The sequence below is a fragment of the Convolutriloba macropyga genome, chromosome 10 (assembly GCF_964194025.1).
Source record: "Convolutriloba macropyga chromosome 10, txConMacr16.3, whole genome shotgun sequence".
Classification (NCBI taxonomy): domain Eukaryota; kingdom Metazoa; phylum Xenacoelomorpha; order Acoela; family Convolutidae; genus Convolutriloba; species Convolutriloba macropyga.
In genome coordinates, this window is record NC_134477.1 from 36,871,113 (window position 1) to 36,898,923 (window position 27,811).

General features: G+C 36.7%; 2 protein-coding genes across 2 annotated transcripts in view; both read right to left on the reverse strand.

Moving 5' to 3' along the window:
- LOC142348488 (uncharacterized) overlaps positions 1–8,988 on the reverse strand; it is a 54,703-nt gene extending 45,715 nt beyond the window's left edge. Inside the window, exon 1 of the mRNA XM_075399864.1 lies at positions 8,107–8,988. Coding sequence (XP_075255979.1) covers positions 8,107–8,712 — 606 coding nt within the window. The 5' untranslated portion in view covers positions 8,713–8,988. The remainder of the gene's footprint in view (positions 1–8,106) is intronic.
- A 9,347-nt stretch (positions 8,989–18,335) lies between these two features.
- LOC142348012 (uncharacterized) lies at positions 18,336–21,926 on the reverse strand. Its single transcript, XM_075399178.1, has one exon. It carries the CDS (start codon positions 21,924–21,926, stop codon positions 18,336–18,338), a length of 3,591 nt encoding a protein of 1,196 aa, XP_075255293.1.
- Positions 21,927–27,811: the final 5,885 nt, after the last annotated feature.

The window sequence follows — 27,811 nt, forward strand, 5'->3', positions numbered from 1 at the left end:
GAGGACTTAAGATCAATCATATAAACAAAGCAGGTTGAAGTAGAGCCCAGCCAGGAAGGGTCATCAGTGCTTGGGCTTCAGTGGACGATTACCGATGATAGTCTACAGGTTTGTAGAGGTACAAGCAAAGAAGTTGAGACCCCAATCACCCAAAGGAAGATCTTATCTCTAGTTTCTTCAGTGTTTGATCCTCTTGGACTGTTTGCACCATTCAGTGTTCATATGAGACGACTCCTGAAGAGCATCTGGACAAAGAATGGACAACATTGGGACAACTCAGTGGAACCTAACGAAGAAGAAGAGTCTCTGAAATGGAAAGACCAGCTTCCAGAAGTAGCAGAAACCAGCATTGATAGAAGATACTTCAGCACAGCCAAGGACAAATGGGAACTTCATGTGTTTGCCGACGCATCTGAAGACACAATGTGCCCAGTGGCATACCTACGTTCAAAGCCCAAAGAATACTCAGCAGACTTAGCATTTGTAATCGGAAAGTGCAGAGTTGCAACGATGCGACACCTTTCCATACCACGCTTAGAACTACAAGCAGCAGTGATGGCGGTGAGACTTAAAGAACAGATAGTAAAAGAACACGAATCGAAGATTCACAATTGTAACTTTTGGACAGACTCCACTACTGTTCTGCAATGGATTCATAGCTCCCACCGTAAGCAACAGGTGTTTGTTGCAAACAGAGTAGCTGAGATTTTGGATACAACTAATGTTTCACAGTGGAATCATGAGAGTGGTATTAACAATCCAGCTGACATCGGGACACGAGCAATCAATGTTGACGAACTTAAGAGAAGTGAATGGCTCACTGGGCCGGCCTGGTTGAAGCAACGAGAGAACGAATGGCCTGAACAGTTGAATTTAACGTTTGCTTCAGACGAACAAAACGACGAAATGGTCTTCTCAGCAAACGTTGAAGAGAAGAAGCCGATGATTCAGTGGGAACGATTTAGCAGTTTCAATCGACTAGTAAATACAATGGCATACGTACAGCGCGTATTTATAAAACACAAACCGGCAACAAAAACACTAAGTGTTGAAGAAAGAGAGGATGCACAAGCAAGCATCTTCAGACTACTGCAGCAAGAACAATTTACTGAAGAGATGAAATCTCTTAAGGCTGAAAAGCAAATTCCAAAAAACAGCAAAATCCTCCAGTTTTCACCATTCATAGACCAGCAAGGACTTATTCGTGCCCAAGGCAGAATAGGTAAAAGTCAATTGAACTTCAAAACCAAGCATCCAATACTGCTGCATTGGAAGCACCATGTAGTTGAATTATTCTTGCGAAATGAACATAAGAATAGTCATCACGAAGGTACTGAACATATCAGAAACATAGTTCAGCAGAAATTCTGGATCCTAGGCATACGAAATGCTTTGAGATCGATTAAAAACAAATGCATTAGATGTCGAAAGGGAAGAACCCAAACAAAGGCACCAGTAATGGCAGATCTACCTGAAGAACGATTAGTCGCATCAACAGTGTTCTCGAATGTGGGCGTAGACTATTTTGGACCATTCACAGTAAAGATTGGTCGAAGAAACGAAAAGCGTTGGTGCTGTCTATTCACATGCCTTACTGTACGAGCGGTACACATAGAGATTGTACCAAAACTAGACACTGATTGTTGTCTGAACGCAATTATGCGATTCATTGCACGAAGAGGCAAACCGGTCAAAATGATTAGCGATAACGGGACAAACTTCGTTGGAGCTGAAAAAGAACTGGCAGAGTATATAGCAGCATGGAACAAGGTTCGAATTGAAGAACATCTGATTCAACAGGGTATCAGATGGAAGTTCAACCCACCTGCAGCACCACACTTTGGAGGAGTGTGGGACAGACTGGTTAGGAGTTGCAAGAAGGCAATGTACGCAGTGCTGGGCAATTGATCAGTCACGGAGGATGTTCTGTCAACCACGATGTGTCTTGTTGAACAGACGCTGAATGCTAGACCGCTGACACAAGTCAGTTCTGATGCTACCGATTTAGAAGCTATTACTCCAAACCATTTCCTACTTGGCAACAAGAACCTTTGTTTACCGTATCTATCAGGTGCAGAGCAGCTTGTTGATCATAGAAAGCTCTTCCGACAAACACAAGCTTACGCAGACCTCATCTGGGACAGATTCCGTAAAGAATACTTGCCAACGTTGAATAGTCGAAAGAAATGGCAGACCACAACGGACAGAAGTCTTCAGCAGGGTGATCTCGTGTGGCTAGTGGAAGACAGTGACAAACGTGGATATTACAATCTGGGTCGAATAACCGAAACCTTTGAGGGGTTCGACGGAGTGATTCGATCAGCGAAAATCCGAACAAAGGATGGATACTACAAGAGGCCCGTAGTGAAGCTCGCTCCAGTACTACCAAGTGACGATGATGTTTTCACCAAGGAAAACAGGGCCGGCTATGTTGGAGCTGAGCTTAAGGAATAACAAGCTTGCGTAGTTGGGGAAAATAGAAACAAAACACTTTCTGTTGTCTTAGTCATTTAATAGTTATAGTTATAGTTCTAGTTCTAGTTACAGTTTGTCACGTGAGAAAAAAGGAGAAAAAGCGGGAAATAACAAAAAGTAACACACAGAACTCAACGTAGTAGCCGCAGAAAACGGCTGAAAGTATAACTCAGCAAAATATTGCAACAAAAAATTGTCTTGAGCAGTAAATAACGTGTTACTGTGTCTTGAACTAGAAATATTCCTGAGCAGTAAATTTTTACTGTGTCTTGTAATCAAAATATTATTCTTGAGCAGTAAATTCTGTTACTGTGTCTTGCATCAACGAATTATTGGAGCTGAAATTCAACTGTTACAACCCCAACTTCTGGTATTCTCAACTTGTGAGTACAAATAGCAAAAGCCAACTTAGGTTTAAATTTAAATATTTTTGCACAAACAGGTCTTAGACATATATCTTTGTCTTCGATTTGTTTTTTCTATCGGATTGAACTGGTATACATAAAGAGATCCCGTATTGTGTGATCTCTAGCAATCCAGTTCAAATTGATAGTTGAAAAAACTAAGATCAGCGAAAAGTTACGAACTAAAATAGTTAATGCAACGGTAAGTACAGCAGAGCGGATATACAGTTACAAAAGCGAACTGCATAAACGAAGTATCCGGACAGATTTTGTAACCACTCAGAACGAACTGGGCGGTGTAAAACTTTCTTTGTGAAACACAAGGAGAGCAGCCGTTACACCATTCTTTTGTTTTCGCGGGAATAGAAATCACCAGTCGAAAATTATTTTCTCGGTCTTATGAAATTATCTTTCGCTAATTTCCACAAGTCTAGGGTCGATATTTTGTTGATCAATGTATACGGGTGTCTTCTCTTTAGAATTCGTCGGCCGTCCTAGCATATTATTAGCTATAAGACTAAGACACGTCTTTGGTTGCAAGGATTCCACGGTTTTTCCGACTTCGGTTTCATCTGAGTCTCTCTACACTTTCTTGCAAAGTTCTTTAATAACCCGCTATTATTACACCTATTTCAAATTGCAACTCACGCCGATTTGTTTTTTGATTGCCATACTGGTCAACAGATTCTGCATTGATTTGCTGAATTTCACTCGTGAGAGCTGTAAATTTTCGATCTGAATCGATTCGCGACGTGAAATCCACTATTATTTTGAACATTATTGTCTTTTGGGTCGAACTTGTGATTCGGAGCTGATTTTGTTGTCCCATTTCACTTAGTGCTTTTTGTAAGGCTCTTTCGGGTTCTTCTTTTTCTTGGAGCAATTCATTTTGTATTAATGTCTGAATTATTTGTTATACAAATGTCACAAAACATTTTTTCTTCACAATATCTGAAGTTGCACTTCTCGGCAAATTCTGTTAAAATATTGTAATATTGCTTGACACTCTCTCCATTCTTTTGTTCTCGATGGAATAGAAGATACCTGTCGAGAGTTATACTCTTGGTCTTATCAAAGTGTCCTCCGTTATTTTCCACAAGTCTAATGTCGTTAATTCTTTGCTCAATGTATACAGCTGTCCTCTCTTTAGAATTCGTCGCCCTTCCTTGCCTATGATTAAGTATAAGACCGAGACGCACTTTTGGTTGCAAAGATACCACGGTTTTTCAGCGCAGAGGATGCCTGCATTTTTAGTTTTTGACAGATCAAGACCCAATTTAGTTTCAACTGTGCGTTTCGTGTCTTTCGGTCTCTTTCCATCTCCTCTATTTGGTCGTCTATCAGCTGCTGGTATACTGGTTCGGTTTGGTTTTTTTTGTGTAGAAGGACGTCTAATGTTTTATTTAGCCAGAATGAATAACTTAACTTGAGTGCGCCACTTTTCCCCATTCTGAGGTAGTTGCCGCTTGTTGCCCTCTCCAAAATCTAAAGAAGGCTCATTTAAGAGTGAGTTTTTGCGTGAATCACGTGCTGTCTGCTCGAAACAAGCTGTTTTATTAGAAATTATCTTGCGTAGATTTGCCTGGCAAATCAATGCTTGATATTATGTTTAATGACTTGAAAAGCAATTGATCAGTTGAGACAACAGATGGAGAATTAAATCAAAGTGATTATTACAGAATCTAAATTACAATGTGTAGAAGGACGTCTAATCTGATGTTTTATTTAGCCAGAATGGATAGTTTAACTTGAGTGCGCCACTTTTCCCCGCTCAGAGGTAGTTCGCTTGTTGCCCTCTCCAAAATCTAGCTCTGTTAAGAGTGAATTTTAGCGTGAAGCACGTGCTGACTGCTCGAATCAAACTGTTTTATTAGAAATTACCTTGAATAGATTCGCCTGGCAAATCAATGCTTGATATTATGTTTAATTACTTGAAAAGCAATTGACCAATTGTGACAACAGATGGAAAATTAAATCAAAGTGATTATTACAGAACCTAAATTACAATGAAAGTAAATTACAAAATCTAATTGTCGTGATTGAAAGCTTCAACAGGATTAGTATTCAAGAACAGTTCTAGAATGTTCACACTCGGGTGCGAACAGACATTAGCACATTAGAAGATGACAGAATTCTTGGGAAGAAATGAACAACCATGTATAGCGTTTAATATGGCGATGTTGGTTTGCGTTTTGATTTTTAATGTTAGTCATGCTCACTTCTGGCGCGGGTTTGGCTTGTTATGTGGGGGATGACAGTAACGCTGGTTTGAAGGGCATGCGGACTTTGAGTGCCCGTGAAATATTCGGTCTTATCAATGAGATGCCACATGTGTTGTCAATTGGAGCTCGTCTTTGAATCTTTATTCTGCCTTCTGTTTAGCGGCGCATATCGTTCGCACAATACAGTTCCAAAATATTCACAATCGGGCGTGAAAAGGCATTAGCAAATGCATCAACAGACGATGAACTGATTTTTAGGGGAGGAATGAACAACGATGTCTGGAATGGGCAAATGAGCAAGGTTGAAGAATGTAAACGAATTAAAGGTACAGTTGTCAAGTTGTTAACTGACATGCTGGTAGGTGCTACTTATGAACCACAGTTGAACTAATTTTTCTTGTTTCATTTTTCTTTTTTTTTAAAGAAAAAATTTGCAACTGCAGTTGTTGCTTTTGCTAAATTTTAGTATATCACGTATGGATTTGTTCTAAGTCTAGCGCTAAAACAATTCTAGGAAGACAGCACTTACTTTCATTTTATGCCGCTACAACAATTAGTGGGAAAAGTTATGACAAATTTCCAACCTTCCAATATATATTAGTATCAGGTATCACAACTCTTACATCAAACTTTTGCTTTTGGAATGTAATATTAATCATAAAAACTTCTTGATCCCCAAGGTTGTGTTTTGAAAAAAAAAATTGGAAAACAATTTAACTGTCACAAATTTGATCGAAAACTGAGTTGTATATCTTTGCGTCCATAAGGTTTCTATTTCACAGGAAAATACTTGTTTCTACTCCACTTGACTCTAGCATTATATTTGTTCAACTCGTTTAATTTTTGAAGAGTTTCTGAAAAATGAAGCAGAGTTTTATAAAGCGTTGATATTTTTATGACAACCATTGGGTGTGAATATTTTCGGCTGTGATCATTTGGCTTTCCTTTTTGAAGAAAGGGAAAAATTTATCTATTGGCGAGCCAACCGTTTTGCTTCTAGAGAGGAACTGTGATCTGATAATTGTTACTCAAGGTGTTGGAAAAAGGTCTTGATTTTCAGAAAACAATTACTGTCTGCTGACGGTTGAATTTTTGAAGACATCTATTAAAAACCTTTCTGTAAGCAATTTGGCCGGAAACATGAAATCCAACAAGAAAAATGGAGGGTGCTCACATATTTTATTTCATTTCCCTAGATTCTAATATGCGTATAATACCCAAAAAATTTGCACACAAGCCATCAAAACGCCAAAAAGGGCTCCACTACAGTTCCTTTTGCAGCCCTTAGGATTTTCACCCACGCCGATATAGTTCGACTGAACACCGTTAACTTCCTCGAGAAAAATAAAGAGAACTATTCGCTAAGAAAACACTTCGCTTATGCACAATTTTTAAGACAACACCTATTGGGCATTAAAATAGGAGACGGAATCAATTTGTTGCCATCAAAAGATTCTTATGGCCGGCAAACAAAAAATCGTAAAAAAATAGTCTGTAAGGAATACCCGAGCGTTGTTGCGTTTTTAGTTAACAAGCTCAAAAACAAGAAATTTGATTTTTGGCGTTGACTAAGTTAACTTTAGACTCGGGTTTCGAATTGTCCAAGTAACTGTACGACGATTAATTAGTAGACAACAGCTCAATGGCAATGTAACTTGGATTTCTTCCCCATCAATTAAAAATGCAATTGCTAAGCTCTTCTTGCAGAAGGGCCCGGAAAGAGGAATAAAAGCACGATTCCTACGCAATATTACTTGTAACAGAGAACGATTCCATCCTTGTCTACCACTCTGGTCCTGTTGTTAGAAAGATTATAAGAGCGGATTTCTGGTGACACGGTTTGTGTAGGTATACCAAATGCTTATTCGAAACAATAAAACTAAAAAGGAGCATTCCGTACAGACACTGAACTTGAGAGTCAGGATAATAACAAGATTATCTATGGAACAATTGCACAAAATCAAAAAAATATTGATAATCTTACAACATTGTGAGAGATGAGAAAGAGAGGGAATTCTACACATGCATTTGCATATACACGGAACCATTAGAGGTCTTATATAGACACTTTGTTTGAGAAAACATATCTGCACTCTATGCATACTATTTCATCTTGTGACGCATTTGGTCCAATTCAATTTGAAACTCAGAGAAACTACTAAGCGCATGATAGGTGGATCATGAGGAAATTAATAAATTTCCCCAGAAACTTCAAGTTCAAGGTTATCTGATTTTAAGGAGCAGAAGGGGAAGAAATAAGGCGCCGACTCGATGATAAAACAGTCTCAAAGGATCCAGCTTTTTATTTTTTTACAGAAAAAAACATTAACAATTTCTTGAGATAATAAAAGTTAATTCTCTCAATTTCTCGGCGAATTTGAAAATTAGATAACCGTTTCCCTTTGAACTGCTACGTGCTTTTTTGCCACTTATCGCCCCAAGGCTTCACTGATAATATTGAGGAAAGAAGCGGGATGGGTTTGATTATCGTTCCGGATCATGACCACAGACAACTATCTTTTCTTTTCCCAAAAAATTGTAACTTTTCAACAACACAATTATTGAAATAGTTATAATATAATTTGAAGCCTGAGAAAAACTCTTTTCTTAAACAAGCAAATTTTATAAGTTTTTTTCTCACCGACTTATTATCTAACACTCGACTGAAAGCTGTTTGGCACAACAGCTCGACCCGATTCAACCAGTAATTAGTAAGCATGTGTATTTATATTCTTCCTTTTATTGATTAACCATATCAGCCCCAATCTTTAAACTGAGACTTATAGCACAAACAGGTCTTAGGCATATATCTTTGCCTTCCATTGGTTACATTTTTTGTCAAGTTAGACCGGTTTAGATAAAGAGATCCCGTATTGTGTGATCTGTAGCAGCCCGGTCTAATTTGATACAAGGTATCTTTTCTGTTTTGGAAATATTTCAGGAGAATAATGAAGGAGAATAATGAATACGTTGTGCTCCCGGTATAAGTTTTTCAATTCTCTTACCTGTTCGCGGCGTTCTTCAGTCTCATCATAATCTTTCAAACGTCTTTTTTGATCTTTTTCTGAATAATCATTCTTTCCCTGATAGGTCGAATTTGTTGCTCCCAATCCCAAAACCTTTCCATCCAGAATGACCAACTCGTAAACACCAAAACGCCATAATCTCGCGAGCTGCTCGTCTGGTCTACATAGAATGACGGCCAATTGAACAACATCACCCAAAACGTCCCCCAGCCCATTAACCGTGACGTTGTCATGGTGAAACAGCATTTTATGCCCGCCCTGATCCACAGGAAGTGAAAACAAATCTATTGATATGTTTTCATTCTTTTCCAGCAGGGCTTTGCAAAACCCACCGGGCGCACCGCACAAATTCAGTACTCGAATGGTAGAATCTGAGCGTGGAATCAGCCAAGTATTTCTCTTCAATATTTCTTCAAGCAATCTGTGACACGTTTTAAGAAAAGCAAAACCCGAATCGAATTCTTCCCAATATTTCGCTTTTACGTCATTGTACGTTTTGAAGCTCTGTAACTCGTTCACAAGTTGTTGAAATTCTGAATAGGAATTTTGAGAATTTTCTGCTGAATCATCATCCATCGTGAACATATTATAAAAAGCAGCTGCTAAAGACCTGGTTATAAAAACGCCAAAAACAGAAGCTCGAAATGAAATTTTTTCTTTCAAAATTGAATATAATTCTTGCTAGAAACAGAGGCCAATTTAAAGCATGCAAATTTCATCAGTTTGCGAAAGGCAGCACATTACATCAAAAATGTAACAAAACTGTTGGTATCTTTCTTTTATATCTGAGAAATGCTAGTCTTCCGCTGAAATTACATTTTAAAAGAGCACTTGCTTTGAAGACATACGCTTCGAACAGCCTTCATTGCTTACAATTTTCTGCACATTAGTTCGCTGCATCATTTTTGTTCATTGCAAGAGTTGCTACAAATTACAATATCATATTTCTCAGAAAAGCAACAGCGCACGCAAACTTGCTTTTTAAATACAAACCATAACGCCGCACAATTGTTTTGTATCAGCTGAAACGCATTCATTTATAACAAACCGATTATTTTTCTATACTCAAAAATTTCTCGTATAATGTTGCCCAATTTTCGCGCAAAAACGGGGAAACGCTAAATCGTTGAGACTAGAAGCCAAAAATAGAAAAAGACTGCACATCAACGGAGGAAATATCTATGATTTCTCATGGAACAGTACTAATACCGTGATTACTTTTTTTACAAGAAGTCGTCTAATAAGACATCAAACATTCTTTGAGTTTAAATTTTGTAATATTCATTTTTCAATTGGCAGAGGTATTATTTCTGTTTTCGTTCTAAATAGTGGAAATTTATAGTCGAGCGTTATGTCAATGGTATCTCTAAGGAATCTGTTGGAGGAGGGCTGGTATATCACTTAAAATCAAATTTGCAGATTTTTGAGACAAAAGACTATGCCCATGTCCAAATTGCCCCATGATTACCCCCAAAAATTGTGTAAGAGTTTTAAGGGGTAAAAATTCGACACGGGTGTTAGGAAAAAGCAAAATTAATTCCAAATATCAAATCTCGGGCGTCTGTGGTTTCAAGCACCAAGTCCTGAAGTCTGGAACTATTTGTCTGGAGTTGAAAATAAGAATTACAGCTTCAATTTTTGAACAGTCATAATAAACAACAGACATAAATCCATAATGTGCATTCTCAAGCAATCGCAGACAGAACGCTGTATTCGTTTTTAAAAAGCTATTACTACGTAACTTTAGTCGTCAGTCTGCAGTATATTTATACCATGTGCATACCTTCGGCTCCAGTAATATATATCTAGATAGTCGTTATAATTGAATTCTTTCTCCAGTGTTTTTCTGAGTCAGTTAGTATTGTAGATTTAGGTAAGTCTACTTCGCAGGCAGAAAAATGTAGCCTTCTCTATAGAACCCTATAGGCTGTAAAAAGAGCCCCCTACAGGGCTGAGTTAACTTGTGCTACCAATAATTTCACAAAAGCCTTAAAAGAACTCAGGAGCAAAAAACTAACAAGGAGGCTCGTTAGTGTGCGTTAGCACATGATGTTCCGACCCGAGCTCATCTATGTTTTGACTTTATTCTAAACCAAATGAAAAGAACAAAAAAGATGTTTGAGTTTTTAAACAACCGTTACACAACCTAAATACTAATTGAATTACATACTGCCATGCCTCAGTACAGCGCCAACAAGATCTGCCATTCAAAAGACTACGAAAATTAATAAAATTGGCAAAAACAAAAGTTTTACAACAAGAACTCATTATCTAAATTTAAAAGCACCTAGTAACAACGTTAAAATGCAATCCGATAAAACCTTAACTACACAAATTTATTTTCCAAACTAAAAAGGAAATGGAGATTTTTCCTAATGAGACTACGTAACAAGACGACAAAAAAAACGAAACAGGCGAAATTCAAAAATTATTCAACATTTTATAAACCATGAAAATTCAGAAGTCTTAAAAATCATAAGCATTTAATTAAAAAATCCTAGATAAAATAATAAAAAGACATTACCAAATCAAAAGGACCTGTCTTTGGTTAGACTAAGCCATAGAACCGGACTAAAGATGCAGAAAAACACAAAAATTTAAAAACGGTTTGCGAAAATAAATTATTGATACCACAAAAATCGTTAGCTATTATCTGAATATTATGTATTGTTAACTCAATTGTTCTTTCTTCTAATTCAGCTAAAAGATTCATACTGAGAGATCAAATAAGCTTACTGGGCCACATTTGAAAGCCATTGGGATCTGTTATTACGCGATTGTGCAGAAAGAAGAGAAAAGGAAACACACAAATTGATCAATCAAAAAACGCTCAAAAACGCATATTGTCCAACGAAAAAAACGTCAGTGACAAATGATATCAATAGATATGTTAAGTTTTGAAATAAAAGAAAATGGGTGGGATCTCTCAATGATGAAATGTAGTTACAAGTTGACGAAAGGAACAAAAACTGAAAAAAATGAAAAATACTTGAAAATCTTTAAAATGTAAAATATCATAAATTTTCAGACTGGTGGCTAAAAAATGGCTGCTTTGTGTAACATTATTTATTAAATCGTCAATTATAAGCTTATGAAACCGGTCAGCAATTTATGGCTACCTAAAGAACAAAAAAAGGCAAAAACAGCAACATCAAAAAAAAATTGAGCGAGCAAGTGTCGAAGGCGTTAACAAAAGAACTTTTCAATAAAAACTTTCCTATTTTCATTTTTTTAACAGCAATGGTATTCTTTTTTAACAATATAACTTCAAAAACTCAACAAAATTGAACAAACACATTAGAACCACGATGTTTTTGAGAAAAACCTAAGCCAGTAAAAACGCTAAATTATGCCTCGATGGGACGACAAGGTTGTTTGCAATTCAAAACTTAACAAAAAGACATAACAACAATTCATTGACTGAGAAAACAAGAATAAATACAGGCAAAAAATAAAATTCAGTAGAAAAGTGCCAGAAGAAAACGAAGCAGTTTGAATCTTAAATTTTCTGCTTGAAAAACAATCTATGATCCCTTGAACGTCTTCCATAAAATAACTGAAACTATCAGCATCAGGATAATGTGATAAGAATTCAAGGAGAACCAAAAATAAGAAAAAAGTAATCAATAATAAAGAAAATTTTAAAAACTCGTGGCACTGAAGTCTTAAAACAAATAGGTAGAAGATGAAACCTCTAACCAGATTAGTTTTGGTTTCAGTTGAACGGGACGGGGTCTTGTCAATACCGAGATCGACTCAAAAATTCTTGAAAGAAGTTTAGGATTGTTTAATGTTCGTAAAAAATTTTTCTAAAAACTTTTTTTGAAGTCTTAACAGAGATTAAATTCAATAGCTTTCATATGAGCTCAATAAAAATGCTCATATACGCCCCGATAGTAAAAAAAGGTTGTTTGTCGAGCATTGGTTATCAATACGACATCACTATGAGTCTTATGACTATGAAAAAAACAACAAAAACAGGCAAAAACCGAAAATTCGGTACAAAAGTGCAAAAGTGTCGCTGCCATTCAAACCGGAAAGTGTTCTCTGAAAAGATTATATGTGATGTACAGAACGTCTTCTCCAAGCGAGTGGTAGCTTTCAATTTTTAGGTAAAGAGATAGGAGTCAAAAATAACCAATAATACGGAAATATCCAAAATATAAAAAATTTTGGAAATCTTCAGTCATTGAAGTCATATAACCAATAAATAGAAGTTAAAGCCGCTAACCAGATTAGTTTTAGTTGCAGTAGAAAGCAAAAGGGGACCTGTGAAAACTGAGAATAATTAATAGTTCACGAAAGGAGTTTAGGATTTGTTAATGTTCAAATTTTTTCAAAAAATTATTTTTAAAGTCCTAACAGCCAATAGTTCGATAGCTTTCAACGGAATTCAATAAAAACATTCAAATTTGCCCCGATGGGAGAGCAAGTATGTTTCTTTTGTATAGTTAATCAATAAGACACCACAATAAGTCTTATGACTATAAAAACAACAACAACAAAAACAGGAAAACACCAAAAATTCAGTAGATAATTTAGAGAAGAAATTGTCCAGGCCATTTAAATCATAAGCTTTCTTCCAAAAACTTTATCTGTGATCCACTGAGCGTCTTCTTTAAGCTAATGGGAGCTATCAATAATTGGATGATCGGTTAAGAGTTCAAAAGTAACCAATTATACGAAAACATCCAAAAAAATTTTTAAAAAATTTTGAATTCTTGTATCATTTAAGTCATATAACCAAGTGAGAAGATAAAACCGCTAACCAGAAAAGAGTAGTTTGCAATAGGAAGGAGGAGGGTCCTGTCATTACTTAGACTGACTTACAATTCACGAAAATAAGTTTGATTGGAATAATCAATGATTGGTTTATGTTCAAAAAAAATTTCCAAAACTTATTTTTAAATTCTTAACAGCCATTAGCTGTTCACACAAAGCAATAGATATATTCACTTAATGCTCATTACAGAACATATTATACTTTTAGTCAATGAGTCCATGCCATAGGACTCCAAAAATAGTAAAATCTCAAAAAGAAATTTAAAATTTCAGTTAAAATTACGAAAACTCAGAGTCGCAGCCAAAAAAAATGAGCAATCCTTGACGTCAAAATTTTTGCTCATTAGGCTTTTTGACTGTAAATTAGGCTCGCCTTTAACGGAACCTCGATATGAAAAGTGATAAGTCTCTAGGTGACTTAATAGTCTAAAAGAAAGAGCTCTCTAATACAACTTGAATTTTTTTGATAGTAAACTTCCCTATGAGACCAGAACTAGTCCTTTTACCGTCTCTAGTCTATTAGGAAAACAAAATTGGGTCATTTTATGGCGTGAAATGTAATTTTGAAATATTACTTGTATAGAAAATGTTTTAATTTGAAGTAAAATTACACTAAACGTGAACAAAATCCATTGTTCACCCAAAACTTCAATCCTCGATACCTCCTCGAAAAAAACGCAATTCAAAAAATATTTCTAATTTGAGTTTTACGCTGGACGAGCTTCTTAATGATACTACTCACATTTCTCTACGATGAATATATCGGTCGGCCAAATTTGTCTGAACAAAAAAACCCACACACATATGGGGTCGGAACAATACGACATATTACTGTTTTGAAAAAACTACTACAGAAGCCAACCAGAAACAGAAAAAAGACACAATGCTATGCAAGCTGAAAATCTTCATAGCAAACTCAGTAGCTTTTCACATAATTACTCATTTACGTATGCTCCAACTCTTGCCTCACACACTACGATACATAAACCAAATCAACTAAAAATTCATGTTGGAATTTATATTAGCAGTGAATTTGCACATCAAGGGCTACCTTCTTTACAACAAAAAATTAAACACTCACTGGACAAAATCCAGCCAACATCAATGGCTATTCTAACGCTATCAGCAACGCACTAAATTTTTTTCATTTTCCTGTAGTGCTAGAATAGCTTTCACTTCTAGTCTAGCTAAAGATTTACTCCGCGATCTGCTAGCTAACGGGCGTGCCTTTTCAATATCATACTCTAGATCATTCGTAATCAGACAATAGGTAGATGTTTCTACAAACAACAAAAACAGCAAAAAATCACTCTGCTAATCCGACCGACCGATTTAAACATTCTTTTTGGATCTTTTTTGATACAAAAAAGGCATTATAGCTCACAATTAAAAGCACAATCCCACGAGCTGAAAGTGCTCAAGAAATAACGCCTTAAAAAAAGAAATTGAATGTCTCGTCACTGCTTTATTGAATTATTTATAAGAACAGTCACAGACACTGAATTATCTGAAGTAACATTAGAAGTACTGAAACCTCAAACCTGGTTCGTACAGTTTTTGGAGAAGTACAGTCAGACATATTATTCAAGCTGCTGAAAAGCTACTCTTACCACAAGGAAAACTTCCAACAGGTATACTCATAAAATCCAGACTGATTTCCAGAAAACTATCTAGGTAGACAGACGTTTCTTCAGAGTTAGATCTATTGTCTTGGCCTCTCAAATACAAATTAAGTGTCGTTATTTAGCACGTTACTATGTAAAAAACGCATGCGTGCTTCGAAACGTAAAATTCATTGCCCACTGAGCTTCGGTAGAACGGAAGCACAGAATAGATCCCAGAACTGATTCGACATGTAATAAATGATACAAGGAAGGTTATATTAATAAATCATAAAACTATTATCCCTTTATGACCTTTAGAACACCAATACAAAAAATGACTTTCGAAACGTCTTCTTTCCGCCTACAGTAAAAACCTAGTTGCCATAATGCGAAATCACTCAATGGACACTGATCCACAAAATATAGTCAAAACTGACTTTAATTATATTCATCTTGAGGATGGAACCATGTTTTCTTCTAACATGGTAAAGAATATAACATATTATAAGACTCAACCAAAAAAATCAACAGAATTACATCCATTGTGTACCCAAAAGAAACAAAAAAACTTATAAAGCCGATATTACTTATTGTAATTTACTTATTACTTATTGTTGTCACAAATTTCATTAACTTTTGATGCTCAACCTATAATTTTGATTGTAATAACTCGCCCAAGTTTACTAAATTCCAAAAAGAAATAACCAAAGTAACTGCACAACATTTATATACATTCGACCAAAAAATGACTTGAAAATCTGAACCAGCAAATAGAAATGCTCGGACACCATACTATGTGCAAGCAGCGTCGCCAAAAACTCTGTCAACAGTAGCAAAACTTAATAACTAGTCAATGGTGCAGCCGTATGCAGGCGTATGTTTCAAGGCAATAGTCATTCAAGATTGTTGGTAGAGATACACATATACTTCTAAAGGTTTTCTATAAAAGATATCACAGAAAATAGATATAACAGAGGCACCAAACAAGATAATGGACACTAAAGAAGTTTGCAAATCCAAGCAGTTCGCTCGATCTGACCAAACCGAAGAGTGGTACTCTAATTTACCAGAAGAGAATAAGAACAATTGCAAGTTTTTTGGTGCAAATTTCAAAAAACGTTCGACAATCAGCACTCTTAAGAACCCTGTCTCAAAGAATTGAGAAAATGGCTCCAAAATCATTTGTTAAAACGAACGAATGACAAAAGATAACAGAAGCGCGCAACTGAATGCTTCATTATTAAGAACTCTGGATCCACCATTAGCTTGTGTAGCATTTAAAAGATAACAATCCACGAATCTACAACATTGTAACTAAATCGTCCATTTGCTCAACTAGCTGCAAAAACTCATCAAATAGACATAACAAGTACACATATTGACGGTCACTGTGTCCAGTAAAAAACAAAAACCACTTATTACTAGCTCGGTTAAAAAAATCAAAGAAGATGACATAAAAACAATGAAACTTGATATTGCTCATGGCATGAATCTCGTTGAGCACAGATATTGCAGCGACTCAAAATTTGGAGGAAAACCTCGTAGTATCTTTACGTTCCCAGATCGTAGATCCACATGAACGATAAATAAAACTCCGTTCGCAAGACCAATGTGCAACCAGGCAAAGAGAGGGAAGCGAAATTCATCAAACTGACAAGTTACTTCCAATAGTACTACACTAAGCCCTTTTCACTTGTTAAGCCGCCCTCACTATAACTGTAGAGAAAACGCAGACCCCAGAAAGACCGATTCGTGCCTACAACCAATAGGGTTCCAATAACAATTCAAGCGGATACAGCACCGCTGCTTTCAGACCAAATAGCTGATCGTGTTCACCATACCCAAGAAGAAAAAACAAACAACCAGAAAAAAGTGAAATAACTCAAATACCTCTAACTTAAGACCCTACAAGGACGAAAGATATTTAATTGTACATCCAGATGATCTTTCAAGAAATTGTCTCCAAAATGTACGAAACTATGCAAACTATATTGTCACCCTATTAGCGATTTATAGCCACACTGTGAGCAAGAATGAAGCAACTACAACAAAAACGGTGGATCTCATAGATAATCCATTAACAAAACAACAATTTTACAATCTAACGCCTGAAAAAACCCAGCTACCGGAAGAATTTACTTTTTGTCAAGAACAAGGCAACTCTCTCCAAGGGAGTACATAGGACCTAGCTCCTAGCATCTGGGTACTGCCCATCATGCTTCATTCGCCAAAAGACAGTGTAAGTAGTGATGTGTCTTTCTGGGCAAACTACGGGGGGGGACATAAGTGTCTTCCCGTGAACACTACGGGGGGGACACAAGTGTCTTCCTGGGCAAACTACAGGGTGGGACACTTTGAAATTCTTTCTCCTTATTTCCCCTGCCATGCATGAAACTAATCTTAGGAAACCATTTTCCCTCCACTTGCGTGACTGGTTTGCCGCTTTGGGCTTGAAGCCATTTTAACTACCACCGCTTTGAAAGTGAATTCGTCATATGTCTGCGCCAGGGTACTTTAATCTTGTTTTGGTCTGGGCCCATTTCAACATTTTACCCACAGTTATACAGAACCTACACACCCAATACCAGAATACGAATTCCAAATGCCACCAAGGCGAAAACGTTGCTTGTTGGACTGCTTTCTGTGTCGCTCCAAATTTTTAAATTCTAAAGATCTTTTTACTCATTTTGAAGAAATACACCCCAACAATTTTAGGTATCAATGTGCAAACTGCAATCAGAAAATTTGGCGTTTAATTGACACACAATACCACCAGTGTGAAAATTCAGCAGTTATTGCGCCCCCTCTAATTATCCAAAACCCTGTTTTAAGGTGTAAAATTTGTTTCAAAGTTTTTACCCAGCAAAATGGTTTGACTAACCATGTTAAAAGTCATTTCCCCATGGAAATTATTCTTAGTCGTCGTGGAATCCCGATAAAACGGCGTTAGAGAAACCTTTTATTTGTCTTCTTTTTATAATAAAGTTTCAATTTTTACATTAATTTGTATTTAGTTTATATGAATGCTTTTTATAATTTATCCATGCACTTCAACTACAACTAAATGTAAGTTATCAGTTATCTTCACTGCTTGAATTGTATAATACTAGACGTCTGCGTTTTGGTGTTGGTTCTATTATAAGACTATTACTTGAAGATAAATCAGACATATCTCTATTATTGCTTGCTTCGCTTTCAACTGCTTCCAATTCTAGAAAAGAATTGTCAAGGGCTGGCGGGGAAATTGCGTAGGGTTCATTCCAGTCAACAATATCTTGATCAAGCTCACTTTCTGAATAATCGGGCTGATTGAATCCTGGATCGGGGGGGGAAACTATTGTTTTCAGATATCACATTTTCCGGGGTTGGTTGTGAAATTGAATCCAAGTCGCTTTCGTTTTCTGACTCCCAATCCCAATCATTTAATATAACATTGTGAAATGCAAATTCTCTAATATTTTTATGTCCAAATGGTAGGGAGTTTATTGGGTCAAGGTAAAACCGCTTGTCACAGTAGGCCGAAAGCGCAACTCTGTTTTGTTCCAGTGTCATCAACTCATGTTTCTCTGATTTGATGGTCACATTTTTGACGCGGACAATTTCCCCGCTGTTCAATACTCTCTTGAAGACCTCGTGCTTTAGTTGCTTTTGCCCCTCATGTGTTATTCCCTTTGCACTTTTCTTCTGACAGTCTGAAAGAACATTACAATCAATCCATTTTCTATTTTAATCTATGTGCTTTCCTAATCTAGGTTTCAATGTTCCTGTTATATTAAAAAGACGCTTCCATGAATTTGGTTAGTTTCAAAACTGGAATTTGTTTTAATAAAATATAATGTCACACATACCCTTCGTTTGTATTGAATACATTTTGGGTTTCAAGCCACAGAACTCTTCCATTACCACCCCTGCCAGTTCGTCTTTGAATTTGAGAGTTACTATGTGATTTTCTGTGTTGTACAATGCGTTATCAGAAGGGTAGTTGGAGAAATCGAATTCTGTGTTGACTTCTGCTCGTGCTAGCTCCTCATACAAGTCATCACAATCAACAGCATAGGTAAGTGAGTCCGTATCAGAGTATAAAAGTTCACACTTGAACCACTGTTTCATATTCTCGTAGTGAAATCGAAACATGAATGCTTTTGAAAGATCCAGAATTGAAGCACCAACTATTGTAGGTTTCACCCAGTTTATTTTGGTTTTTCTTGTAGTCACGACTGCCATGTTTTCATCAAAAATTTTAAAGGATTTCATGTTAAACTTATCTGTGTGGTTGAGGAGAGCTCGTTCATCTCGGACCAGGAAAGCGTTAACTCGATTTCGCATGCTTTCACAACACTTTCCAAAAGCGGAGTTGTTCATGAGTTTGAAGAAATTTTCAGCAATTTTGCTGGTTGCTGCTTGCCGCAATCTTGTGTTCAGTTCGATATACTTTGCCATCCACTTTGATTGTCTGAACTTGAGCACCTTGTGCAGTTTTGAAACTTTAAGGCCGTTTTGTTCATAAATCTTCAACGTTACATAGTGTAGTGTATAATCCTTCTTATCATAGAGTGTTTGAAGCAGTTTGTTGCACTTTGAAACTTTTGGGAGATGATATTCTTCCAAAAGGTCCAACTGGTAACTACTCAACCACATGCTGTCTACAGGTTCTCGGGTGGGTGCCATTGGAAAATCTTGGTGAGCATCGTGAATTGAGTCGGGGTAGTCCAAGTCGACGCAGACGATATATCCAAATTCAGCGTCGTCTGGAGTTTGCAAAATTTGTTCAATCGTCACTTCTGTGTCCGTCTGGAAGGAATTGAGTGGCAAGCAGAAATCCTTCATGATCCCACCATAGAGGTTATTAGCATCTATGGTGAGACCATATGTTGATTTTTGCGTGTCATCAAAACGTTCCAGATATTTGTTGTTTGGCGTGAACAGTCTTTTTGTGTATACCGAGGACATACCCCCTCGCAACAATTCTTCTGCTATATCAAGATGGTTGCGATCTGTGAGAAGTTCCAGGTCGGGTTGACATATCTTCAGAAAGGCATCGCCCGCTAAGTGTGGTGCTGATAGATATTGAGCACAGTCCAAACTGTACGAGTTCAGACAGACTGCTCGTAGCCGCTCAAACCAGCAGGCGAGCTGTAGGGTGTCGACTGTCAAGTACAGATCGTGATATTCACCCATGTTTCTGCAATCAAATTTTTCGAAGATTAGCTTTGCTTTTTCGTAGTCAGCTTCGGTTATTGTCACTTTTCCTGATTTGAGTTTGTCGACCCAGCACTTCTTAGGCGGCAGTTTTTTTAGCTTGAATTTTCTGAAGGTGTCCATATAGGAGTAGGGGTAGAATCCTTTACCGTGCAGTAGTTTCACATCATTTTGGTCACAGTATTCAAAATGGTTATCGAGTATATCGAAACTGTCTTCAGGCAAAGACTGAACTAGTTTATCTAAAGACGATTGCATGAAGCGAAGAGAATCGATAAAGCGAAGTTCTTCGTATATGCGTATGACGTTTTGATTTTTGTTCACAATATCTTTGATCCAAACTTTAAAGCTAAAACTGATATAATTCTCATCAGTTTGAGGTATTATTGAAAATTTATTGTTAGGGTTGCAGTGATGTAGACTCTTTACAACATGATGCAAGTCATATCCTGACAAGTTGTGTGCGATTATGGGGACGAAGCTCTGTGTTCTGCGCTGTAGGTTACACTTTGAGTGAGCCCAGCCAAGAAACTGATTTGAGAAATGGCAGTGATCCAAGACTTTTTCGTTGTCCGCAGAAAAACTAGTTTCACATATCCAACAGTGAGTCGCGAGCTCCTTTGCTTGTCCAACTGCTCCTGTGAAGTACCTGTGTTTTTGCTTTTTCTCGTAGATATCTTTTGCCAGTGTCTCAATTTGCTTCACAAAGACTTGCATGCAATCTTCACCTCTGTACAGATGGAAGAACTCCAAATTTGGACTTCCATGTGAAATGGCTACATAACAGTAACCGCTCGGAATGTGTTTGTCCAACACACGAGTCCCTGAAGTCTGTGGGTTTTGTTCAACTGATGATACCGGAACAATAATTGACTCTAGGTCAAAGTAGACAACCAGTGGAAGAGCTGTTTTTGCTTGAAATTTTTTGAAAGCGAGACTGTTGCTGTCCGGCTCAGGTAGCAGAACTTGACAAGTTTCGAAGTGATAGCAAAGTTTTTCGTGTTTTTGAAGCGTTTCGTTGTTCGAGCAAACATGAAAACAGTTGCGACAGATTTTTGCGCGTGCATCAATCTGTCGCCCTTGCACTTTTCGAACTAAGTATACCAGGTCCGTTATCAGCACGTAGTGATAACGTTCACCATCAGTTATCAGTAGGAGATCAACGACAAAATCAGAGTTGTGCTTTGAAATTCGGAAAGGATACAAACTTTTCTTTTCGTATCGAAAAACGTTCACTTTTACTTCATTACATCTTTCAAACGCGCTTATTTTGTCAATTGGCATCGGCATCGGGAAATCTCCTACTGCTTGATGAGTTAAAGGGTTTGAGCGAGCGTATGTTGCGGGGTTTGTTTTTTTGCTGTACCGATCCCCAGGTTGCGTGACGGGGCAACCTTTCCCCTGCAAATGGTAGGCAGCCGTGAAACAATACAAGAAACAGTTTGGATCGTTAAAGTTTCGGATATTGAGCAGACATTTTAGAGCGCTAAGTTCAGTTGGAAGTGCTATATAGGTTGATCCCCGAATAGGGTTGAATTTTGCAAATCGAATTTCGAGTTTTTCTACCTTTTCGATAATCCAACCACTTCCACTTGTGGCATACATTGAAACCACGTTGACAATATGCTGCACGGACTCAAAGAACTGCTCTTCGGAGAGAGCCTCCGTGTACACAATTTGCATTTCGGCGTTAGCGTAAATTGTTATGTGTTTTTCTTCTTCATTAATCCCCTTAGTGAGTGTAATGCTTAGGGAAAGTTGAACTTTCTGAGGACCTTCGAGGGTCTTTTGACGTATAAGTTCATTGATGTGATACCTCGATGAGCTCATGAAAGACAAAACGTCAGTGTGATCATTACCTTCAATCTCGTAGATCTCCAGAGCACCTCGAATTGCCGACTGTACTGGAACTGCTTGATTATTGCTTTGGCCTCTGTTCCAAACAGGCAATCCGTGAGCATTCTTCAGATGTTGATGAAAGTTACTCTGGTTGTTGAAAACCAGAGTACAGTAGGCACACTGATTTTGGACTTCTCCACCGTGCTCCCGTCGGGTGTGTTGGTTCATTATCAGAATGTTGTGAGTCTCAAAACCACAAGTGCTACACTCCAAGGCTGGGAATTCCGGTTGAACTCCATGAACGCGCTGTTTGTGTCTTCGAAGGCTTCTTTTGTCGGCCAGTTCCTTTGCGCAAATTTCACACGGTTGGGTCATTTTTGAGTTTTTCAATTTTTTTCTTTCGAAAATTCAACTGACTGCTTTACTGAGAAAACGACTGAGCAAATGAAGTCAAATTGTAACAACAGTTAACTGGTACAATTAGAGGGAGTGTTAGTTGGTTGAAAGTTGTGTTCTACACGAGAAAAATTTCCCTATAAGGGTGTGCTTGCACTTTGACACCATTTGTCAGGTTTGGAACGCAAATCTTGGTAGGAGTGTAGGTCAACTTTAACCCATGTTAACTTTTGACCAATAAGCGGTGTGTTCATGTTTCAGAACTACTCATTTCCATTTTTTCCATGCAAGGTAAAAGTTTATTGTGTAATTTTAGTTATATCTGTTATCTACCACAACTGAAACATAGTTAACGCAGTATACTTACAGTATACTCTTTTCTGTCGGGAAACAGTTCAAGTGTTCAAAATACTCTTCTACAAAAGTTGTCTTAGACTTTCTCTTCTCTTCGAGGGTTGTATCGAAATTCCGTTCTATTTTCAACCTTATTATCAGTTTTCACTTTTAGGTTTCTGGAATACTTGGCAGTATTCTTATACTATTGACTAAAATTGATCTAAACTGCTATTATCAGCGTGTTTCATGTGAACATAAAGTAATTCCATGAAAGACACTCTATCTTATCATTGTGCAAAAGTAAATTGTAGCTATATATAAGACAAAGATAGGTCGAAAGCAATTGAAATTAAGGACTTGATATTTACCACTAGTACTGATAACACATTTACCAAATGTCATTTGGTGAAAACCATAAATATGGTTGTGGAATAACTAAATGCCTTCTATTTACAGAAAATGAACTTCTTTAGTGCTTAAAAACCTTTTTTTACCCTATGGTTAGTAAAATAAAAGTTTTTTGTGACTACTTATGTAGTGAGAATTTTGCACTTTTACAGAATTCCTACATATGAAAATTGACTTTTTACCATTTAAAAACCTTTTTTTACCCTATGGTTAGTAAAATAAAAGTTTTTTGTAACTACTTATGTAGTGAGAATTTTGCACTTTTACAGAATTCCTACATATGAAAATTGACTTTTTACCATTTAAAAACCTTTTTTTACCCTATGGTTAGTAAAATAAAAGTTTTTTGTAACAACTTAAGTAGTGAGATTTTTGCACTTTTACAGAAATCCTACATATGAAAATTGACTTTTTACCATATAAAAACCTTTTTTACCCTATGGTTAGTAAAATAAAAGTTTTTTGTAACAACTTAAGTAGTGAGATTTTTGCACTTTTACAGAATTCCTACATATGAAAATTGACTTTTTACCATTTAAAAACCTTTTTTTACCCTATGGTTAGTAAAATAAAAGTTTTTTGTAACAACTTAAGTAGTGAGATTTTTGCACTTTTACAGAATTCCTACATATGAATATTGACTTTTTTAATATTCAAAAACCTTTTTTTTTACTATATGGTGGATAAAATAAAAAAGTTTATTATAACTACTTAAATAGTGAGATTTTTTGCACTTTTACAGAATTCCTATCTATGAAAATTGACTTTTTACTGTTTCAAAATCTTTCATTCTTCAATATGTGTTTTAAACAGAACTTTGCTTGCTTGCTGTGTTTTTATGTTATAACATATGAGATTTTCTTCCAACGTTCACTAACTAACAATTTGACGGAATAGTTTTTGATTCTGCCTTCTCTTTCCCGTTTTACTCTCTAAACAAAAAAGAGATATTATGATGTTCAATTAAAATTAGAAATGCAAATTGATATTTTTTTACATTTTCACACCAAAAAAATATTATTAAAGCACACAATTTATTTATTTACAGATTCATAGAAATGGTGACCGTTTCAAAAAAGTTTCAGTTTTCCGAGTTTAGTTTAGTCCTCAAATATATCTATAAGTGGTGTTCGATTGGCACGTTTTTTCTGTGGAGCATTGCATACTTTGGGAGTCTCTGAATTCAAGGGTGTTGTGTTGTTTGAGGTTCTGTACGTTTCGAAGGATACTGTAGCATTCTCTGCACTCTGCGTTGGTGCCACAAAAGTTGTCTCTGAAAGAAGAGAACTATCGAAATTCGGTTCGAACTGCTCGGTTGACCCCATATTCCAAGACAATTTGTCCATGATTGAAGCGATAACTGTTTTTCGTTTTGTATCTGTTGTTTCCGGCGTAACAAAGGGGCTTGGGTCGTTCGTTGCCGGTGGTCCAATTGGTGAAGTAGCTGGTGAAGTTGGCGAAGGTTGAATTCCCCAAAGTTGAGCCAGTTCTTCAATTGCCTGGAATTGGCCGAGTTGATTCTCAAAAATAGGCACACAGTCACAATCGTATCGGTACAAAAGTCTCTTTGTGTCTGGAGAAAGTGTCTCAATGTCATAGGGGAAAAGTAGGGGCATTTTCCTAGGAACACTGTATCCTCCAGCTGTTAGCACAGTTTTCGTGCCATTGTCTTCTGTAGATACGTATTTATCTGGTAGTGTTGCAACAAAATTCACGAACATTTTTGGTATGATGCAATGTTCAACTGATCTCCAACAGCCTTTTTCGCTATTTTTCTTCTGCTGTATAAAAACTATGTAGTTTTCGTATTGAGTGTGATACACAATACTGCGCTCCCAAGAATCTTCAGACTCGCAAAGAATGTGGTAAGACATTATTTGTAAAGAACTTTTACAGTTTGTTCTCTTTAAAATGGAGCAGAACTGAACAACTATAGTCTTGAATTTAAAACGAATAAATAAAATCCGGCAAATACCAACATTAGCAACACTTGTGTGTGAAATTTGTTGAATACTTAACACACCCAGGTCAAGGGTTGTAACTGCAATTGTGAATGTTTACTCTACATGAACTTGTCTGTGTTATAGTTTTATGTTTTTGTAACTAGTTGCAAAGTGTATAAGAAAGTCTTATCTACACAGACTTAAACGCAATAGTTTTCATTATTATTATGTTGATATGTATACTAACGTTTATAATGTATGCAATAGCAAGAAGTTTACAACCAGTTTTGTTTAGTATAGACTGTGTTATATCAAAGGCCTAAAGCCTTCTATCAAACGCTTGCTGTGTAATTGGGAGTTCTTTCTTATCTATCGACACACCCAGAGGTCACATTTGTTTTCCATTATATTGTACTAGTTCCTGCTTTATGTTGAGTAATATTATCCAAATATAAATTTTATTACCAACGCAATAAAACAGTTTAGGTGAGGGTCACGAGTTTTGTCTTACATTTTGACAAAATTGCCAAGTTTTATAACCTAGACTTACATTCAAATTCAAATCAGAAGCTTAAATGTTAACCAAGAGCGCTCTTATCAGTAGTAAGCATTTAAAGTGTTGTTTGTGTTTTGTGTGTTAAAGGTACTTGTAAATAAATATCATTTCCGAAAATTCTTTCAAAACAGGTAGTTTGACACAGTTTAAGTACACAATTCTTGAAAATGCCATTTACTGCTGATAAGGACGCAGAGTTTGGAGACGTGTATTTTGATATCTCTAGAACAGAGAAAAGATTGATACGCGCAACAGTGAAGTCTTATGAAAATACGGAAGCCTATGTATTTCTCAAGCTATTTAAAAAAGTTGACAAGGAATATGAACTTCAACAACGAATTACTCTAACTTTAGATGAGTTTGAGCTTTTGTCAAAACGGTCAGCAAAAATACGGTCTGCTGCTGTAGGTACAGCTACTGAAAACGATCAAGCTAACAAAGCTCCAGCAGCGAAAAGACGTAAAACTAAAAAAGACGACGAGCACGACAATTCAGACTAATTAGAATATATTAGAAAATGGTGGAAGCGATGTATGAGCGTTCTCCGGGTTTCTTCAAGCAGTTTCAGAAAAACTTTAAATATTTCATATCGGAAGAAAAACCTAAATTTTCTTCTCTCAAGAACTTTGCCTTTTGCATGCATTTTGAGAGTGTCCACTGTGATTACAACCCTACTAATCATTACCATGTTCTTATCGACGTGTCGGAGTTCTCAGCAGATTTTCTCAAACAAACAAAACCGTGTTCAGTTCCGTGTCTTTTTACAACTTTCAACTATCTGTTCTCGTCTTCGGATACACTGGAGGCAAAGGGAGATGTTTTTCAAAAACTCTTGCTGGCAGTGGAGTACAACAAAAACAATTTCAACGGATTCTCAAAAGCAGACACTACTGCTTCCATTCAAAAGCGTTTGCCAATTTTTACGAAAAACGTCACAAACAAATTTCAACAACCTGACTGCTTATACCGAAACATTGCTGGACACAAAAGTTTGGAATTAAATGCATCGAAGCAAAAAACTCAACCAATTCAAACTGACCAACTAACAACTGAAACTCTGAAAAGGTTTCAATCGATTCTCTCTGGACCGCATGTTGGTGCTTTTTGTCAAGTAATGGATATTTTTATTAGTGGATATGGAAAGTTGGAAATTGATTCTGATGTTCTGTGTGTTCGTTTCCTTTATGAAGAAAAAATTAAATTTTGAAAAAAAAAATTTATTTTCAATATAGGTTAGTAATATTAGAACATCATATGAAGCGCAAAACGAAGCAAATCAATATCACTCATTTTTACAAGTTTTTGTCCACTGAAAATAATATGAGCAATATAAATACAAAATAAGCCACACAAAATTGAGTTTTGTTTCTGTATAGGTTGGTTTCTCAGTAATTCATATACGGTATTAACATTAAAGTTTGAGACTATTCTGCTCTGCAAGTGTTTGTATGACGATAGAGTTTGGCCTAAGGGATCTGCAAAAATAATTTGTTGATCTTTTTGGCAGAGAAGAATCCAATGGGTTCCAATTGATGCAGACGTTGAAATATTGACTATAATGAAGCTGTTGTCGGTTAAGTTGGTTGGAAAATTATCAGCCGCATAAACTCCACGAAATTTGTATTTGAGTTCCCAACATCTCTGAATTAGAGAGTTCAAGTTGTCTTCGTCCATTAGTTTGTTAAAATATGATTCTTTGAAACTTTCCGGGCCGAATCAATATAAATGGTACTTGCTTTTTCCCCAATAATGAATATTTCTACATTATGAGCTAAGGCAGCAGAAAACTTTAGTTCAATTGATATAGAACAATTGGTAAGTTCAGGGTGAATAAAATCGTGAGATGCCTGCTGAGTACTCGTCAGATTGAAAACCATAATAAAATGATTTGGGTAGTCTTCTAGACTGATTCCATGTCCATTGTCGATATAGGCTAGATCTGACATAGTGTTAAAGTAAACACGTTTTGAATCATCAGTTGAAATAGGACTATCAGCAACGGGAAGACCATTACGGTAAATGCAAATTTGTTCCAAATTGAATTTTCTATAGTGAAATGGGTTAAGCAGCTTGCTTCCGAGGAAAGCTTCGTTCGTGTTTAAGCAAATGGCGAGTCTTCTAATGGGTTCTCTGCCAAAAACATCTTCTTGCTTCCAGCTCTGCAAACCGGCAGAAGCCAGAAAAGTTTTAGTAATCGTTTCTAGGTAAGGATAGGATGCGGGACTGGACAGCAGGGTCTTTTCTATTGCTGACACAACATCATCGTTCAGCGTCATTTTCCGTACATATAAGTTAGCTTCTGTAATTTTTATTTTGTAGGATTTTGCAGCGTCATCTGAAATTAAAGAAAAATCGTCAATTGATCGCCGAAAAGAGATTCGGAGTGTTACACCACTGAGAAGATGTCGATCACAGGTAAAGAAGTCAACCGCCACCTTTCCGTAAAATGTACACTCAGCAGATGCTCTGACTAAAGTTTTTCGTCTGGTGATTTCGGATGTTGCAATTCCCCTGGGATTTGCTTCATAAGAATAACCTTGACATGCCAACCACGTGCTTTTGGCATCTTTATTGTGAGAAAACTCGGTTTCGATGAAACTTTTGTGGGCATAGTTACCATT